Raw genomic sequence first — 20,219 nt, 5'->3', positions numbered from 1 at the left:
GAGAAAAACATCCAAGAGTTATGGGATAACATAAAAAAAACAAACTTACGAGTCATCGGGATAGAAGAAGGTACAGAGATTCAAACCAATGGAATGAGTAACCTGCTGAATGAAATAATTACAGAACACTTTCCAGAAATAAAAAAGGAAACAGATATACAAATTGTAGACGCATACAGGACACCGAGCACAAAAAATCACAGTAGACCAACACCAAGACACATTGTTATGAAGATGTCCAATATACAGAACAAAGAGAAAATATTAAAAGCTACAAGAGAAAGGAGGCAGATTACATTCAGGGGAAAACCAATAGGTAAACAACGGATTTTTCATCACAGACACTGAAAGCAAGAAGATCCTGGAAAAATGTATTTCAAACACTGAAAGACGATGGATGCCAACCAAGAATTCTGTATCTAGCAAAATTAAGCTTCAGGTATGACAACGAAATAAAAATCTTTCATGATAAACAAAAGTTAAAAGAATTTGCAGCCAGAAAACCAGCATTGAAAAGCATCTTGAGGGCTGGGGATGTGGCTCAAGCGGTAGCGCGCTCGCCTGGCATGCGTGCGGCCCGGGTTCGATCCTCAGCACCACATACCAACAAAGATGTTGTGTCCGCCGAGAACTTATAAATAAATATTAAAAATTCTCTCTCTCTCTCTCTCTCTCTCTCTCTCTCTCTCCTCTCTCTCTCTCTCTTTAAAAAAAAAAAAAAAAAGAAAAGCATCTTGAGCAAAACACTACACAAGGAAGAAATGAAAAACAATAACCAAAACCATCAGAGGGAAGTGCCTCGGTAAAGACAGAGGGTGGGGGGGGGGAAGATAATCATGGAGAAACAAACTAAATTTAAAAAAAAAAAGGATAAATAATCAAACATGGCTGGAAGTACAAACCATATATCAATAGTAACTCTAAATGTTAATGGCTTAAACTCTCCAATAAAGCGACATAGGCTGGTATCATGGATTAAAAAAACAAATCCAACAATATGCTGCCTCCAGGAGACACATCTGATTGGAAAAGACATACACAGGCTGAAGGTGAAAGGATGGGAAAAAATATACCACGCACACGGTCCTCGTAAGCAAGCAGGGGCGGCCATCCTCATATCGAATAAAATCGACTTCAAGACTAAGTTAATCAAAAGGGATAAGGAAGGACATTATATACTGTTAAAAGGAACCATTCACCAACAAGACATAACAATTATCAATATTTATGCACCAAATAATGGTGCTGAGACGTTCATAAAACAAATTCTCCTCAAGTTCAAGAATCAAATAGACCACAACACAATAATTATGGGTGACTTCAACACACCTCTCTCACCATTGGACAGATCCTCCAAATAAAAGTTGAATAAAGAAACTATAGAACTCAATACCACAATCAATAACCTAGACTGACATATATAGAATATATCAACCATCATCAAGTGGATATACATTTTTCTCAGCAGCACATGGATCCTTCTCAAAAATAGACCATATATTATGCCATAGGGCAACCCTCAGTAAATATAAAGGTGTGGAGATAATACCATGCATTTTATCTGATCATAATGGAATGAAACTGGAAATCAATGATAAAAGAAGGAAGGAAAAATCCTACATCACATGGAAAATGAACAATATGTTATTGAATGATCAATGGGTTACAGAAGACATAAAGGAGGAAATCAAAAAATTCTTAGAGATAAATGAAAATACAGACACAACATATCGGAATGTATGGGACACAATGAAAGCAGTTTTAAGAGGGAAATTCATTGCCTGGAGGTCATTCCTCAAAAAAAGGAAAAACCAACAAATGAATGAGCTCACACTTCATCTCAAAGCCCTAGAAAAGGAAGAGCAAAACAACAGCAAATGTAGCAGAAGGCAAGAAATAATTAAAATCAGAGTGGAAATCAATGAAATTGAAACAAAAGAAACTATTGAAAAAATTAACAAAACTAAAAGTTGGTTCTTTGAAAAAATAAATAAGATCGACAGACCTTTAGCCATGCTAACAAAGAGAAGAAAAGAGAGAACTCAAATTACTAACATACGGGATGAAAAAGACAATATCACAACAGATGCTACAGAAATACAGAAGACAATTAGAAATTATTTTGAAAACCTATATTCCAATAAAATAGAAGATAGTGAAGACATCGATAAATTTCTTAAGTCATATGATTTGCCCAGACTGAGTCAGGAGGATACACACAATTTGAACAGACCAATATCAATGGATGAAATTGAAGAAGCAATCAAAAGACTACCAACCAAGAAAAGCCCAGAACCGGATGGGTATACAGTGGAGTTTTACAAAACCTTTAAAGAAGAATTAATACCAATACTTTTCAAGTTATTTCAGGAAATAGAAAAAGAGGGAGCTCTGCCAAATTCATTCTATGAGGCCAACATCACCCTGATTCCGAAACCAGACAAAGACACCTCAAAGAAAGCAAACTACAGACCAATATCTCTAATGAACCTAGATGCAAAAATCCTCAATAAAATTCTGGCGAATCGAATACAAAAACACATCAAAAAAATTGTGCACCATGATCAAGTAGGATTCATCCCTGGGATGCAAGGATGGTTCAATATACAGAAATCAATAAATGTTATTCACCACATCAACAGACTTGAAGATAAGAACCATATGATCATCAATAGATGCAGAAAAAGCATTCGACAAAGTACAGCATCCCTTTATGTTCAAAACATTAGAAAAACTAGGGATAACAGGAACTTACCTCAACATTGTAAAAGCTATCTATGCTAAGCCTCAGGCTAGCATCATTCTGAATGGAGAAAAGTTGAAGGCATTCCCTCTAAAATCTGGAACAAGACAGGGATGCCCTCTATCACCACTTCTATTCAATATACTTCTCGAAACACTGGCCAGAGCAATTAGACAGACGAAAGAAATTAAAGGCATAAAAATAGGAAAAGAAAAACTTAAATTATCACTATTTGCAGATGACATGATTCTATACCTACAAGACCCAAAAGGGTCTACAAAGAAACTACTAGAACTAATAAATGAATTCAGCAAAGTGGCAGGATTTAAAATCAACACGCATAAATCAAAGGCATTTCTGTATATCAGCAACAAAACTTCTGAAACGGAAATGAGGAAAAACACTCCATTCACAATATCCTCAAAAAAAATAAAATACTTGGGAATCAACCTAACAAAAGAGGTTAAAGATTTATACAATGAAAACTACAGAACCCTAAAGAGAGAAATAGAAGAAGATCTTAGAAGATGGAAAAATATACCCTGTTCATGGATAGGCAGAACTAACATTATCAAAATGGCGATATTACCAAAAGTTCTCTATAGGTTTAATGCAATGCCAATCAAAATCCCAAAGGTATTTCTTGTAGAAATAGATAAAGCAATCATGAAATTCATATGGAAAAATAAAAGACCCAGAATAGCAAAAGCAATTCTAAGCAGGAAGTGTGAATCAGGCGGTATAGCGATACCAGATTTCAAACTATATTACAGAGCAATAGTGACAAAAACAGCATGGTACTGGTACCAAAACAGGCAGGTGGACCAATGGTATAGAATAGAGGACACAGAGACTAATCCACAAAGTTACAACTATCTTATATTTAAAAGCATGTAATGGAGGAAGGATAGCATCTTCAACAAATGGTGTTGGGAAAACTGGAAATCCATATGCAACAAAATGATACTGAATCCCTTTCTCTCACCATGCACAAAAGTTAACTCAAAATGGATCAAGGAGCTTGATATCAAATCAGAGACTCTGCGTCTGATAGAAGAAAAGGTTGGCTCCGATCTACATATTGTGGGGTCAGGCTCCAAATTCCTTAATAGGACACCCATAGCACAAGAGTTAATAACAAGAATCAACAAATGGGACTTACTTAAACTAAAAAGTTTTTTCTCAGCAAGAGAAACAATAAGAGAGGTAAATAGGGAGCCTACATCATGGGAACAAATTTTTACTCCTCACACTTCAGATAGAGCCCTAATATCCAGAGTATACAAAGAACTCAAAAAATTAGACAATAAGATAACGAATAACCCAATCAACAAATGGGCCAAGGACCTGAACAGACACTCCTCAGAGGAGGATATACAATCAATCAACAAATACATGAAAAAATGCTCACCATCTCTAGCAGTCAGAAAAATGCAAATCAAAACCACCCTAAGATACCATCTCACTCCAGTAAGATTGGCAGCCACTATGAAGTCAAACAACAACAAGTGCTGGCGAGGATGTGGGGAAAAGGGTACACTTGTACATTGCTGGTGGGATTGTAAATTGGTGCGGCCAATTTGGAAAGCAGTATGGAGATTCCTGGGAAAGCTGGGAATGGAACCACCATTTGACCCTGCTATTGCCTTTCTCAGACTATTCCCTGAAGACCTTAAAAGAACATACTACAAGGATACTGCCACATCGATGTTCATAGCAGCACAATTCACAATAGCTAGACTGTGGAACCAACCCAGATGCCCTTCAATAGATGAATGGATAAAAAAAATGTGGCATTTATACACCACAGAGTATTACACAGCATTAAAAAATGACAAAATCATGGAATTTGCAGGGAAATGGATGGCACTAGAGCAGATTATGCTTAGTGAAGCTAGCCAATCCCTAAAAAACAAATACCAAATGTCTTCTTTGATATAATGAGAGCAACTATGAACAGAGCAGGGAGGAAGAGCAGGAAGAAAAGATTAACATTAAACAGAGACATGAGATGGGAGGGAAAGGGAGAGAAAAGGGAAATTGCATGGAAATGAAGGGAGACCCTCATTGCTATACAAAATTACATATAAGAGGTTGTGAGGGGAATTGGAAAATAAACAAGGAGAGAAATGAATTACAATAGATGGGGTAGAGAGAGAAGATGTTAGGGAAGGGGAGGGGGGATAGTAGGGGATAGGAAATGTAGCAGAATACAACAGTTACTAATAGGGCATTATGTAAAATTGAGGATGTGTAACCGACGTGATTTTGTAATCTGCATTTGGGGTAAAAATTGGGAGTTCATAACCCACTTCAATCTAATGTATGAAATATGATATGTCATGAGCTTTGTAATGTTGTGAACAACCAATAAAATAAATAAATAAATAAATAAAAATTTAAAAAAATAATAAAATAAAAAGGGCTGGAGATGTGGCTCAGTGGTTGAATGCCCTTGAGTGACCAAAAAAAAAAAAAAGAAAGAAAGAAATTACACATCACTATTATAGCTACTATAGACATCCATTCTGTCTTTCCTACTACATATACTCCAAGATTTCCACAAATATAACATTTTTATAATCTGGTGGGGGAGGGGGAATCAACATCACAAAAATAATTGAAATTTGCTGAGATGCTAGTATTTTAGGAATTTTGTTACATAACTAGAGTCAAAAGAAACGTCTAAATTTTCCATAACAAATAGCCCTAGAAATCAGCTCAAATGAAAAATTCACATGGAACAAAGAATACAGCAAGAAAAGGGTCACATTTTTTTAAGCATTTTATAAGTTAAGTGATCTTGGTGCTGGGGTCTTGTTCAGTGGTTGAGCTCCCCCCATCATGTAAGAGGTCCTGGGTTCCATCCCTAGCATCATGGGGGGAAAAAACTAGTTCATCATTATAAACACTTTTTCTGCACATTTTTAAAATATATATTTTAGTTGTGAATGAACCTTTATTTTTATTTATCTATATGCAGTGTTGGGAATCAAACCTCACACATGCTAGGCAAGCGCTCTACCACTGAGCCACAACCCCAGCCCCTACACATTGGTTTGGAAGAGAGTGGTATATTAATGAACCACTACATTCAAGTGGTATCTCACTCTAGGAAGAGAATATTTCCATTTTCTAATAAGACCATGGGAAAGACTTGTAATCTTTTAACAACTCTAAGTACTAAAAAAAGAAAACCCACCAATGGGAGCCAAAGAAAACACATTTTCTTATCTTACAGAGATAATAAAAATACCTAAATATTACAGGAGGCCTTCCGTTCTTGTGTTTCACAAAGATACCTTCAAGACATGCTCCAATGGCTATGTCACTCCCTTGGCTGTCCTAAAAGGGGAGAACAGAGAAAAACTCAGGAATCAGAAAAATAAGATTGCAACAACTACACTCAGTTCCCTAAACTTGTTTCCCAGATATAAAATGTTCTGAAAATCTACAAAATAATTCTTCAGAAGGAAAACAATCTAAATATTAAAATTTAAATATTATAAATATTATTTCCTATAAATACATATGAACACTGAAAGAATTTGTACTCTTTTTTTCCCCCAATATTCAGCATTTTTTTAAAAGAGAGAGAGAGAGAGAGAGATTTTTTTTTTAATATTTATTCTTTTTTTTTTAGTTTTCGGCGGACACAACATCTTTGTATGTGGTGCTGAGGATCGAACCCAGGCCGCACGCATGCCAGGCAAGCCTGCTACCGCTTGAGCCACATCCCCAGCCCCAATATTCAGCATTAAACTAAATATTTATTTCCTTTTTTGGCATCTACAACGTTAGCTGGCAATATAAACAGAAATGGTATAGAAGTGCCAACAGTAGAGATATTATGTTTACAAAAGGGTTTGCTATTTCAAAAAGGTGAAGAGAATGCAGAGATGTAGGATGTAATAATTAAGAGAGAGGATAAGACAGAGTAGTAGTAAAGAGTAAAAGGAAGAGTGAAAGAGAGAACAGTAGAATTTGACTATTAGGGAAAGAAAAGAGAAGTAGATAATCAAGGGAATTAGGAGAAAAATAATATAAAACAAAACAAAAAATAAAACCAAGGTATACTAATCAAAAACTCTAGTCCTTAAAAAAGAGTCAAGAAAATAGCTACCTTCAAGAAATGCTAGAAATGAGAAGATTGAGACAAATATATATATGTACAAATGTCCATGGGCTGTTCAGCATACAAAAATTAAAAACCAAAAAGAAAAAAAAAGGTTATTGATGGGATATTTCCTGCTTTTTAAAATGCCTGTTAACTTTTGATTGGATGTTGAACATGTTGAATTTTACTGGATTCTGCTGTATTCCTTACAAGAGTGTTGGATTTTGTTCTCAGATCTTCTGAGGCTTGTTGTAAGCTTTGTTATGGAAAGCCAAGAGCAGTTTTACTAAAGGATTAATTACCTACACTATTGAGATAGGACTCTCTGATGCCTTTTATATTAGATCTTCCATTCTGTGGAATTTTCTACATCTCCCAGAACTTAAGGAATTCTAAGAAGTTCTTTTGGTGATTCTTTTCCAGGCCTAATTGTGTTTTATTCCATGTATGGGTAGACAGAACTCAGCCAAAGCCTCTTGAAGGCCCCTGTAAAAATCTCCAGAGTTCTTTGTGGAGCTCCCTCTTTTCAGAACTCCATCCTGCAAATTTCTGGAACTCTGGCCTCATTTGTATTCTGCTATCTTTCTCTTCAACTCAGCAAGACTCTCAGTTTGAGTATCCCTCTCTGTACTATAGTCTGAAAACTGCCTCTAGGCTGGGGAAATTGTAGAGCTAGCTTCATTTGTATCTTTTTCTTTCAGAGATCTCCTGTTGCTTCAAGTACAAGGTCTGAAAATAATTATTTCATACATTTTGTGAAATTTTCTATATGTTTTTGGAGAGAGGCAACTCCTATAGCAGTTGGTCTTTCACAAAAGCCTGATTTATTCTTTTTTAATTCCTGCATAGTATTCTACAGTTTATTTCATCTTTTTTCAATGATTTACTCTGTCAAGGATCAGCCAGAAGACAGGACAGTAATTTGAAAAGGAAATGTTTAATAAAACACGCAGTAATTTGAACAGGGATGTTTAATAAAAAGAAATATGAACTAGAAGTAAGAGATTAACTATGGAAGGGATAGAAAGCAGTACTTATTACAAGAATAGCATAGAGAGAGCAGCTGCTATCTCTAGTGTACAGTACCCATCTAAGAAATAAATTTGGAAGAGTCTCCTCCCTTCTGGAGCTGGGATCCAAAATTTGAGAAGTCATGGTGGCCATGACCAATGAAATGGTAGAGAGGTCCAATGAGCTGCTGTAAGCCAAACCTAGCAAGGAGGGAACTACTCACTTTTTGAGGTGATGGTGGAATTTTCAGGAAGGAAAATTCCTGAGAATTCATTGAGAAACTGGGGATGTGCCAGAAGAATGTACCAGGAAGCTGCCCTGGGGTGAGCTGTGAAACTCACTGGCAAACTGTTTCAGGGATGTGGAAGCTGTTCACAGACGGCCATGACACGCGTTGGGGATGAGAATCACTATATGTACCCACAAATGCCACTGTCAGCCACACAGTTGAACCAAGAAGAAAACAAGCATGCTAGATTCTAGGAAGAGAAAGCCCTGTCTCCTTCAACATCTTCCCTAGGACCCTCTACTGACAAAACTTCAAATCATGTCCACTTATCAAAACAGAATTGCTTATAGAGTCCAGCTCCATTATGGCAGAGCAAGCAGAAAATGGTGGATTTGGATCGAAAGGCAATACATTAATAACTAATATCATATGCATCTCCATTTTTCCAATTTTTTCTATAATTATTAAAAGCAAAATTTCTTAGTTGAATTTCTCTTAACATTTTCATTTTTTCCTTAGCAAAGAAGCAACACAATAATAAAGAAAAAAAGTCTTTAAGTTTCTTTTTCTTTTTGTGGGGCAAGGGGCGTGTACTGGGGATTGAACTCAGAGTCACTGAACCTCTGAGCCACATCCCCAGCCCTATTTTGTATTTTATTTAAAAACAGGGTCTCACTGAGTTGCTTAGCACCTCACTGTTCCTAAGGGTGGCTTTGAACTCATGATCCTCCTGCCTCAGCCTCCTGAGCTGCAGGGATTTCAGGTGTGTGCCATACTGCCTGGCTAGGAAACTGTAAGTTTCTTAAAACTTAAAAAGCTCAAAGTACAAGCTGCAAAATGGGACTGTTTTCTCACAAAATTTTGTTCACAAGGGCCTTAGCTTTTAAAGTTTCCAACCTTTGGTACATCAGGACATCCTCAAGCTTCCTCACTGTTTTCTCATATTGCTAAGCCTAATTTTAGAGAGCCCCAGACATCATGCCACACTGACCTTGGCAGGGTAGCTCTCTTCTCCATAGCCATCCATTCTCTCTACCTCCTGCATGTACAGCATTTCAGCATCAGGAGCCGTGAGCCCTCTGCAACCCAAAAGATGTTAGTAAGATTGTTCACAAAATTTAAAAAAGTTAAATAACATTATTCTTAAAAATTACACATCAGTTTGGTATAAGACATTATAAATATTTCAAGCTTTTAAGCATCTGTAATTGGTTACATAGCTCTTTTTCAATATTTACCAAAAATTGGTGCCTGCAAAGCACTACGCTAAACGCTGAGAGTGAGTTACACAAGATCCTATTCCTTATATTGTAGGAAGGCAAGAAATGAAACAGCCCCTAAAACATTTTCAAGTGAAAGCTATTTTTTTTTTCCTAAACCAACAAGTAAGTGCTTAATTCCCAAACTTGTCAGGCATTACTAAGAATCATTTATCATTTGGCAGTTAGTACATTACTAAAAATCATGTACTGACTGCCAAATGATAAATGGAAGGAAGAAGGGCATGAGGAAGTAGGTGGAAATCTCTTTCCGCTCAGGTGACTGGGGTCTACGAGGATGGCAAGCGGTGTGGGAAGGAGCAGGCTCAAATGCATGGAGACTCTCCTCTCCAGGTTCATCTACTGCTCCCCAACACACCTCACACTGCAGCCATTCCAACTCTGCATTTCTTTGAATGCACCATGTTCCGTCATATCTATGGACTTCTATACATGTTAATCCCCCTTTCTGGTATATCTGTCACCCACAAGTGAATGTGGCCAACTCCTAATATCTTTCACTCCTCAGTGCATGTATCACTCCCTGTCTGTCACCTTCTGGAACTCCCCAATGCCCACCCTTGCCCTGTGCAGTCCCAATATATTCTGCCCACAACCCTCCCACTGCATCCATTATTTTATTATATGACTATAATTACTGTTTTACTATAATTACCATTACAATGGGTTTTCCTGCCCTTCCCTTAAATTGTCAGGCTGGAATGCACTATTGGGAGACAGGAAATTATTCTATTTATCTTTCAGCCACAACATCCAATACTGTGCCTCATACAGAGTAAGAATACTAATGAGCTCCTAAACACTGTCTTTTAAGGAAATACACAAGCGAGTGAATTAAAGTGACAAAAGGCAGGGCAATGTGTGCCTGAGGGATCAATTAAGCAAGGAAAGAAATGGTTGGTTTGAACAGCAGAAGGTAAAGTTGAAAAAGTGTAGGATTTAGCCATCTTATGAGAGCAAGGGAGTACCATGAGCACTGGGAGGGGGTGGGGAGAGATAGGAGGGCAGTGTTATTATAGGAAGACTAATCTTTTGTGAGAGATAGAAGTAGAGAGAGTAGAGGTAAAATGTTATTTTATTTGGAAAGGAATAAACAATTATTAATAAACAATAAAAAAATAAGCTATAAGCAGAACTCTACCATATGTAGAGTCCTAACTCATTTTGAAACATAGATAGCAAAGAATTTATTGAATATAAAGTACCAGGAAGTATGTGGTATTTGCCTTAAAATAAGAGCCAGCATTCTCTAGAAGAGGGTTTTCCATATAGGCAACATAGAGATTCACCATCCAAGAAATTCAGTATCCACTAGCACAGAGGTACAAAGAGGCATAGTCAGGCAATAAGGCCCAGGGCGCTCATGGGGGCTCCCCAGAGGACAAAAATACTGCAGGAGAAAGTCTGCAGGAGAAAACTTGAAATACTACTCCCAAAATACTACTACCAAGGCAAATAACTTCATACTTGTTGAATCGAAAAGCAAACAAATCCCCCTAATCTTGCACTAACATATACAGGCTTAGGTTACCAACCTTTTTTAATGTATGGAATGACAAATTGGCACCCTTCAAATGACTGGCTGCTTTCATCTACCTCAGTTTCCTCAATGGTTTAAAGCATGAATAATAAATAATAAATTCAAATGGGAAAGCACCTGGCACATATATTATTATGTAAAAGTTGATTACTTATAATAGCACCAATAGCAGGAAAAGTTCCAAATTGAATGTATCAATGCAAATTTTCAAATTTAAACAGGCACTAATTCCGCACAATTTCCTATCTTATTTATTAGTTTTACCTGTATTTTTGATGTAGTAAGGCCACTTTTTGGGTTGCTTCTTCCAATACTTTTTCATCTTGTAACCATCCCTGAAGAAAACACACAGCTGTTAAATATGTAAATTTCTTCGGAAAAATCATTGCTACTATCATTGACTCTTTTCACTTCAGGCAAACTGTGACTGGTATTAATATTTGAAAGCTGTGCTATGTATATAATCACAATCTTTCTAAGGAATTAAATGGCTTCTGCACAAGAGCCAAAAAAACTTGCCCTGCCTTCTCAGTTCAGACCAGAGAAAGTTTTAGCTGAATTATTTCAGCAAGGTAACATCAGGCAGCCAGTTCTGAGTCCAGTGCAAAAACTACATTCTGTGGTTGGCTGTGCAGACACTCAGAAGAAGGACACACCCCCTCCCTTAATTGTTCCAATAATAGTTTTCATGTCACTTCCATTAGAAGTGACATTTCAACATTAACTTTATAAGGTTTCAAGTCTTCAGTGAGAAGCAAAACCTCTGCATGGTTCTCAAAAACTGAAAACAAAACTCCTTAGACTCACATCCAAATACAAAACACATTTTTCAGGGCACAGTGCACTGACTACAGCCCTTTCCGGTTCTGTGAGTTTACAAGGACCAAGAAGACTCCAATAGGAAAAGGAATGACACCTTGAAAGATGCTGATTTTTGATGCTACTCCTGCCTCATAAGTCTACCTAATGGACTTAATTTCAGGGATTATTAAGGGTATAGAATAAACTGTTTATATAAAGGCCCAGGGCCAAAAGAAGTCTTACCACAGGAAACAAGGCAAATTTTTGAAGAAAGTCCTGGGATTCATACTGATCAAAATCACCAAAATCAGCTATAAAAAGTGACAAAAAATTCACATGTTGATAAAGTTAATTTGTATAGCAAAACATGCACAAGAAAATACAACATGCAGTATACAAATAAATGGTGTAATTATGATCCAGAAGTCGTATTTGTCTGATAGCTATAATAAGAGTGTGTTTTTACAGTATCTTTTTAAAATATTCATTAGATGGATTCATGTGTCTCGACTTGGAAAATGCCTGTGCATTAAGAAAAAAAGTTAGAAACTACATATAATTTGCTCTGATTTTCATAACTAAAAACCAAACAAAACCTTCCCTGTAATGGCATATGCTTTCCTCTGCCCAGAAAAGTGTCAGGAAGAAACCAAACTGGAGAATGGAATTAGATCACCTAATCATCTATATGTTATAGCAACATGTATTAGTTTTAAAATTTTAAATCATTTAAAAAACAGAGAGCCAGGGCCAGAGTTGTGGCCCAGTGGAAGAGTGCTTACCTCGCACTTGTGAGACACTGAGTTTGATCCTCAGCACCACATAAAAATAAACAAAATAAAAATATTGTGTCCATCTATAACTAAAAAATAAATAAATAAAAAACTGAGAGCCAGGCACAGTAGCACACCCCCTATAACTCCAGCGGCTCAGGAGGTTGAGGCAGGAAGATGGTGAATTCAAAGCCAGCCTCAGCAACTCAGCAAGGCCCTACGCAACTCAACAAGATTCTGTCTCTAAATAAAATATAAAAAAAGAGCTGGAGGTATGGCTCAGTGGTAAAGCATGGTTGGGTTTCAATCCCTGGTACACGTCCCCACGCACACAAAAAAACAAAAACAAAAAAAACCCCTGAGAGTTCAGCAAAAACTTTATGAAAAAGTACTTTATTTTTATTTTTATTTTATTTTTATTTTTTGTGGTGCTGAAGATAAAAACCAAGGCCTCATGCATGCTAGGCAAGCTCTTCTAACAGTTACATCCGCAGCCCAAATATAATTTTATTTTTTGTTTTTTATTGGTTGTTCAAAACATTACAAAGCTCTTGACATATGTTTCATACATTAGATTCAAGTTGGTTATGAACTCCCATTTTTACCCCAAATACAGATTGCAGAATCACATCTGTTACACATCCACATTTTTACATAATGCCCTATTAGTATAATTTTAATTTTTTAAGTATAAGGGATTGAACCCAAGGACACTTAGCCTCTGAGACACATTCCCAGTGTTTAGTTTTTTTTTGTTTTTGTTTTTTTGTTATGTATATAATCACATATATCACATTGGGGTTTTTTGGTGGGGGTGGGGCAGAGTTGTCTTTAATTTTGACACAGGGTCTCATTAAGTTGCTTAGAGACTCAATAAGTTGCTGAGACTGGCTTTGAACTTGCGATCCCCCTGCCTCAGCCTCTCAAGCTGCTGGGATTACAGGAATGCACCCCTGCACCGGGCTTCCAAAAGTAATTCTTAAAGTCAAGATGATACTTAAAATTCAAAGTAGTTTGAAAAGGAACATGGCTCCATGTGTATCTAGCAAGTGTCTATCTAAAGATGACAAGTCTCCATGTCTAGTAATATCTGGAGAAATTTTACTGATTCTTTTAATTTTCAGTTCTCCAAGGTAAAATGCCAGTTATCATTTGAAATAACACCCTTTCAGAAATATTGCCATAGTATATACATACATGTAAATGCACATATATTAAACATGTGGAAAATGAAAAAAATTTTAAAATGCTCGTGAAAATCATTTCTATTGTGGCTGATGATGCTCCATAATTTTGTCAATTACTTAAGAAACCAAACAATTGAATATACTTAAAGTAGAAGTGACTATAATCTCATCGACCCATTGCATGATAGATTTACTTCCTAAACTGCTAGCTAGTAGCCAATCAAGTGCTAGAACTAGATTGATACATAGCACATTAAATGCTCTGGACATATATATGTGTCTCAATTTATTAAACGTTTTGCTTTCTTGACATATAACTTGGTTAACTTTCCAGAAGTCTCATATTTTATTGAAGTAATTCAAATTAATTTGTTTCTATAAAGAAGCCCTTAGAGAATAACATATTACTATTTATAGTTAACATGCAAACACTATAAAAGATGTATACATTCAAATGTATGTCAAGATCATTGTACTGTCAGGTGTAACTAATAAAAATAAATAAATAAATAAAAATAAAAGATGTATACAGAAAGTCAAGTTACTTTAAGAATCCCTTGCTATTTTGTTATAACACATTTTAATCTGATTGAACTACCACATTATTATTAGTTTAATCATTTCATATGCATTATTTACCTTGAACGGCTAAACCTGCTAGCTGAATCGCTTGTTCCAACGTACAAGGAATGTTTCCCTCCAAGATATCTTTCTTCAGCTGCAAGTAATACTGATACCTAGAAAATGTCAATTTTATAAAGTGAATGTCAATTTATCTCCAATCAATGCTTTTTACCATAATTTGGTAGAGGAGCATAAATCAGTCAAATAAAACCTTAACCCCAGATGGTTTTAAAGAATAACAATGTCCTTGACATATTTACACACATATAAAAATCTAATGAGATATTTGTCCCTAACTATAGTTATTTCAAAGCTAAAGTATTTATAAGACAACAGGTCATTTTCTTATGCCTTGTAAGATAGTCCCTACAATTTGTTCTTTCGTTGTTGTTGTTTTTGTAGATGGACACAATATATGTGGCGCTCTTGGAATGAACCCAGTGTCTCACACTTGCAAGGCAAGTACACCATCACTGACCCACAACCCCTACAATTTATTAATCAATTGCAGGTCTTTTTTTGGTACCAGGGATTGAACCCAGGGGTACTTAACCACTAAGTCATATCCCCAGGGTCTAGCTAAGTTGCTTAGGACCTTGCTAAAATGCTGAGACTGGTTGTGAACTTGAGATCCTCTTGCCTTGGCCTCCCAAGCCACTGAAATTATAGATGTGTACCACCACGCCCAGCAAAATGGCATGTCTTTAAAAACTCACAGTAACTCGAAAATATAAGGATTCAGTCAGTTTGGCAGAAGTTCCCCAAGCCTAGAAAGTAAAGACTGAGAAAACTAACTTCTGATATTAATTTTTTAATAAAATCCCAGAATATCTACTGAAATACTTTAATATTCTGTAATGTGTGACTTTTAAGATATAGAGCACCAGTTACCAGCACAAGCTTTAGAGTCAGGCAGACCTAGGTTAAATTCCAGCTCTCTAATTAAGGATTCTGCAAGAATTTGGGCAGGTCATAATCTGTAGATTTAAATTTTATTTACTTATTTATTTTGGTACTGGGGCTTGAACTCAGGGGTGCTCTAACACTTAGCTACATTCCCAGCCCTTTTTATTTTTTGAGATAGTGTCTCACAAAGTTGCTGAAGCTGCCCTCAAATTTTCAATTCTCCTGCCTCGGTCTCCTGAGTCACTGGAATTACAGGCATGTGCCACGATGCCTGGCTTTTAGATTTAAATTTTATTACCGGTAAAATGGTACCATTGCCCCTTCACACGGATGAATATATTCAAATAACATATATGAAGGTCTGAACACAAGAAAAGGAACATAGCTGAGACTTCAAGAGTCTCTCACTTTAAGTTGTGCACTTTAAGTCAGGAAGCAATACTTGATTCTCTACCACTTCTCCATTCCAATAAAACTCTAGAGTAAAGATGTATTACTTTTATTTGTTCACTGAACAGGTAATTACTAGGCCTACTGTGTGTTCAAAACGCCAGAAATACAGTGTTGAGTGATGATCCACCAACTCTACCAGTGTAGTCCTTAGAGAACCCTAATCCAGAATCTCCCCAGGTTGGCTGGCTGTGAAGCACAGTCGAGGTGCAATTCCTGCTGGAAGTCCCCAGAGAGCCCACCCCTTTAATTGCTTCATATGCAGTCTTATATCATCCTTTTTTATTTTAGCAAGGTTTAAAGTTTCTGTTCTTTGTTCTTTTTTTCAAAAGAGTTTGTAATGTTTTTTTTTCTTTAATACCTTTATTCCATTCATTTATTTTTTTGTGGTGCTGAGGATTGAACCCAGGACCTTGCGCATGCTAGGCAAGTGCTCTACCGCTGAGCCCCAGTCCCTGAAGTTTCTGTTCTTTGTTACAAAAGAACTTAACCAAAACACCTTCAATTCAAATAGGAAGACTTTAGATCCAACTTTCCCACTTCTACCTGCTAGTAGCAGAACTCACCAACTTCCCTCAATCAGCAAATATAATATAGGTAGCTCTGGGATCCTTTCAAAGAGGAAAACTTGAACCTTTGTATAAAACAGCTGATTTCAAAAGCCCATATGAGTGAGACTGTATTTAGGAAAGTCTATCTATTGGACATATTGTCCACAGATTCCACTTTAAAATTCTAGGATTTAGTCTTCTACAGAAATTTTCTTAACCTTAATGTTATACATATATTGCTATTTATAAGAACTGATTCTTCACATATGCTCTAAATTGTTCATTGCTGTTCAATGCCTTTTACATAAACTCTCCCTTGAAAATTTAGATGATATACCAGGAAAAACTGTCACCCTTGCAAACACGTATGCTCCGAACTGTGAGCCAAAATAAATCTCTTTGTTAAAACATACCCAGGCTGTGGAAAGTAGCAGAAAAAGGACTAATACAGTGACCAATGAGGTTGTTTTTATGAATTCATAAATTTTTAAGTGTATCAATTGTATTTCAATCTACGGGCTCAATATTCATTATGATGCCCAAAATTTCCTATCTTTCCTAAATAAAAAGTTCCTTCAAGTAAGTTCCTGAGTCTTTTTACATCAATGGTCTTGACTTCCCATGGTCTCAGGGTTACCTACACAGGGATTTCACCATCTTCCCTTATAATTCCAATTTCTATCATGGAAAATGGTATTAAAGTCCAAAATCTTGTGCCAGGATGTTCATGGTATATATTTGTTATTGCTACCAAGCCTTTTCATGGCCCAGTGCACCAGTCTTTATATTAGAGCTTGTTTATTCATTAATTAGTTTTCTGAAGCTGGGTTCTAAAATACTTTCTTTATTTTTTTTTAGAGTAGATATTCATAATTTAATTTTCTTATTATGTACCTTTTTGGAAATGGAGAAAAAGAGATAAAACAAGTTAATAAACAAGTTAATAAAATAGTAACATTTGAGAAATATTTCCTAGGGATTCTTTGCACTGCTGTTATAAATCTTCTATAAATCTGAAACTGTCAAAAAAGAATATTTCTGAAAGAAAAATATTTCTTTAAAATATTAACAAGTAACAACATACTCAATAAAATAAACCGTGAATCTTTATAGGTATAATTAAATTAAAAAATTAGTGGTGGATGATTACAAAGATATTTATAGTCTCAAACTCTCTCCCTACAAAAAATTTAATTACAAAGTAAAATACTGCAAATACCACCTTAATAACCAATATTAACAGAAGCAGTAGTGAGGATATTATATGTAACATTATGTGACTCAAAGAGAAAATCAGAGAATTGATTCTATGATACTCTTGCCAAAAAAAAATAAAAAATAAAAATCTAGTTCCAATCATAAAGAAACCAGAAAATCCATCTTAAGCACATTCTACATGCTTTCTCCCTGAAAAGATTCAAAGGTAAAGAAGAGGGCTGGGGATGTGGATCAAGCGGTAGCGCGCTCGCCTGGTATGCGTGCGGCCCGGGTTCGATCCTCAGCACCACATACCAACAAAGATGTTGTGTCCGCCGAGAACTAAAAAATAATAAATATTAAAAAAAAACAAAGGTAAAGAAGAGACTAAGAACTATTTGAATCTGAAGGCATCTATAAAATACAACAATTAATTTCATTTCATGGCTCTGAATGAAATATTTTGCTATAAAGGACAATATCATGCTACTAGCAATGAATGAAAATAATTTGAGGATTAAGTGGTTGAATGCATTATTATAGAATATATTATTATTGATTTGAGAAAAAGCAATTGCTTAATGTTTTTTGCCTTTTCTCTTCATACAATCTTGAAATATATTAGTAAAGTTGCACATTTTAATTTAAAGTACTTTTGTCCACTGAAGCATTTTAAAGTGAATTGCTGACATATGACATCATCCATGATATATTTAGTTTTTACTACAATCAGAACATGCTAGATAACTACAATACAACCTTATTATAAAACTTATATGATTAACAAGTATTCTGTTACTTGGTAATATCTGAAAAATCATTGATAATGAATGAAGGTTGTATTGTAGTTATCTAGCATGTTCTGACCTGTAGAAAATACTAAAAATATCATAAATGACAGCATATGTCAGCAATTCACTTTAAAATTATTCAGTGAACAAAAGTACTTTATATTAGAATCTGAAACTTCACTATTATTTTCCAAGATTGTATAAACAAAGAGAAAATGAAAAAAAAACTATTAAGCAAATACTGATTTTATTAGAAACAAGTCTTAAGTCAATGCTTTAAATTAAAATTATAAAAATTAAAAGGCTCTATGTTTGATGGCAGTATAATAATTCTAATACATTAACCCATTAGTGAATATAGTAAATGGAATACCAAACTAATGTTACCTAAATCTCTGGATCCATATTCAGGGATACATTTTTTAAAATACATATAATCTATCATTAATGTAATATTTAGATTCACCAAATTAGTGTTGACCATTTGCTTGTTGAATGAAGTTTAAATGTTAGCATTTAGACAGTTTGAAAACATCTCAGTAAAAACTGGTTTGCACATGCACTTCAAATTTTCTTACAGATGTATATAAAGCTTCATATTTTGAGAATTTCATAATATATATGATACACACATCCTTTTCAATAAAGTTTTTACATCATACATTTCATCAAACAATACAAATATTATATCAACAGTCTGAAAAACACAATATTATTCTTCTTATGCTTTTTCTTAATATCTCTGTATATCCTCACGTTTTTTTTCAAAAGTGGAACTTGTCTTGGCTTATTAGTAATTGTTCAGGCAGAAGCTCCCATAGTCAAGATTCAAATTCATTTTCTGGATTTCAGGATGCTTAGTGTTCCCCTTATATTTTTTTCAGCTCCAGTGTAGCACAGAAACCTCTCATGCTGCCTCCTCCACCGCCACTACTGCCAACGAGGTGAGATCTCGCCTACAATACTTTCTTTAGAGAAAGCACACAGAAACAATACTCCCAAATTCCTGCCTGTTCTCAACTGTCTGCTACAGACGTTCCCCCTAATCACCACCATATGTTTGAGGACTAACCCACCATGTGATGACATTTGGAGATGAGGTCTTTGGTAGATAATTAAGTTTAGATGAAGTGTGAGGGTAGGCCCCCTCATGATGAAATTAGAACACAAGAATTTGCTCCTTCTGCCATGTGAGAACCTTCTGCAAGCTAGGACGCAAGCTCTCATCAGAACCCAACTACACCCAGACCTCCAGACTGGAAAATACACTTCTGTTGTTTAAGTCACGTTGTCTGTTATTTTGTTATGGCAGCCTGAGTGGACTGAAACATATTTGCTGGATATATAATCACTGCCTCATATTTTCTTTCCTTGAATATTGTTAAATGTTACTTTCACCAAGTTGCTAAGGGCCTTTGCTAAGTTGCTGAGGCTGACTGTGAACTTGTGATTCTCCTGCCTCAGCCTTCAGAGTTGCTAGGATTGTAGGCATGCACCAACACACCCAGCTAAATGTCACTTTCATCTATTGTCATTAAGTATTCTTCTAAACATCTGATACTACCTTATTAATTTTATAAATAACAAAAGTTTCTGCATATTCAGTTTCCACTGATTTTGCAGAATATGTCTTGGTACTGAATACTCTGGGTTGACAGTTTCAAGGTACATACTGTGTCCTTTTAACTTTTCTTTTTTTTTCCAAAAAAAGTTTTCTTGGGCTGGGGATGTGGCTCAAGCGGTAGCGCACTCGCTTGGCATGCACGCCGCGCTGGGTTTGATCCTCAGCACCACATACAAGTAAAATAAAGATGTTGAGTCCACCAAAAACTAAAAAAAAAAAAAAAGTTTTCTTACTATAGCTTGCTGTATTTTCCTGTTTACCTGTTGCATTTTTCTCAAATAATTACAATTCAGATTTAACTGGTTCTTTCATATCATTGTTATCTTCTGAATTTTTTTTGTTCATTTTGTAATATCAGATGGCAATTTTATGCTCCTTTGTGGCCCCACTTTCCT

The 20,219-nt window shown here is 35.7% G+C and overlaps 1 protein-coding gene across 4 annotated transcripts in view; it reads right to left on the bottom strand.

Annotated features, from left to right (window-relative positions):
- The window catches only part of Ptpn21 (protein tyrosine phosphatase non-receptor type 21), an 83,026-nt gene that overhangs the window by 32,938 nt on the left and 29,869 nt on the right, over window positions 1–20,219 (bottom strand). For all 4 annotated transcript variants that reach the window (XM_026400765.2, XM_026400772.2, XM_026400777.2 and 1 more), the window contains exons 4-8: window positions 14,321–14,418; window positions 11,965–12,032; window positions 11,185–11,255; window positions 9,092–9,179; window positions 6,000–6,088 (exon numbers count right to left, since the gene is read on the bottom strand). In XM_026400765.2, the coding sequence (XP_026256550.2) occupies window positions 6,000–6,088; window positions 9,092–9,179; window positions 11,185–11,255; window positions 11,965–12,032; window positions 14,321–14,418 (414 nt within the window). The remainder of the gene's footprint in view (window positions 1–5,999; window positions 6,089–9,091; window positions 9,180–11,184; window positions 11,256–11,964; window positions 12,033–14,320; window positions 14,419–20,219) is intronic.

Source organism: Urocitellus parryii, chromosome 6, assembly GCF_045843805.1.
Source record: "Urocitellus parryii isolate mUroPar1 chromosome 6, mUroPar1.hap1, whole genome shotgun sequence".
Taxonomy (NCBI): Eukaryota; Metazoa; Chordata; class Mammalia; order Rodentia; family Sciuridae; genus Urocitellus; species Urocitellus parryii.
This window is presented reverse-complemented; position numbering and strand designations above follow the sequence as displayed.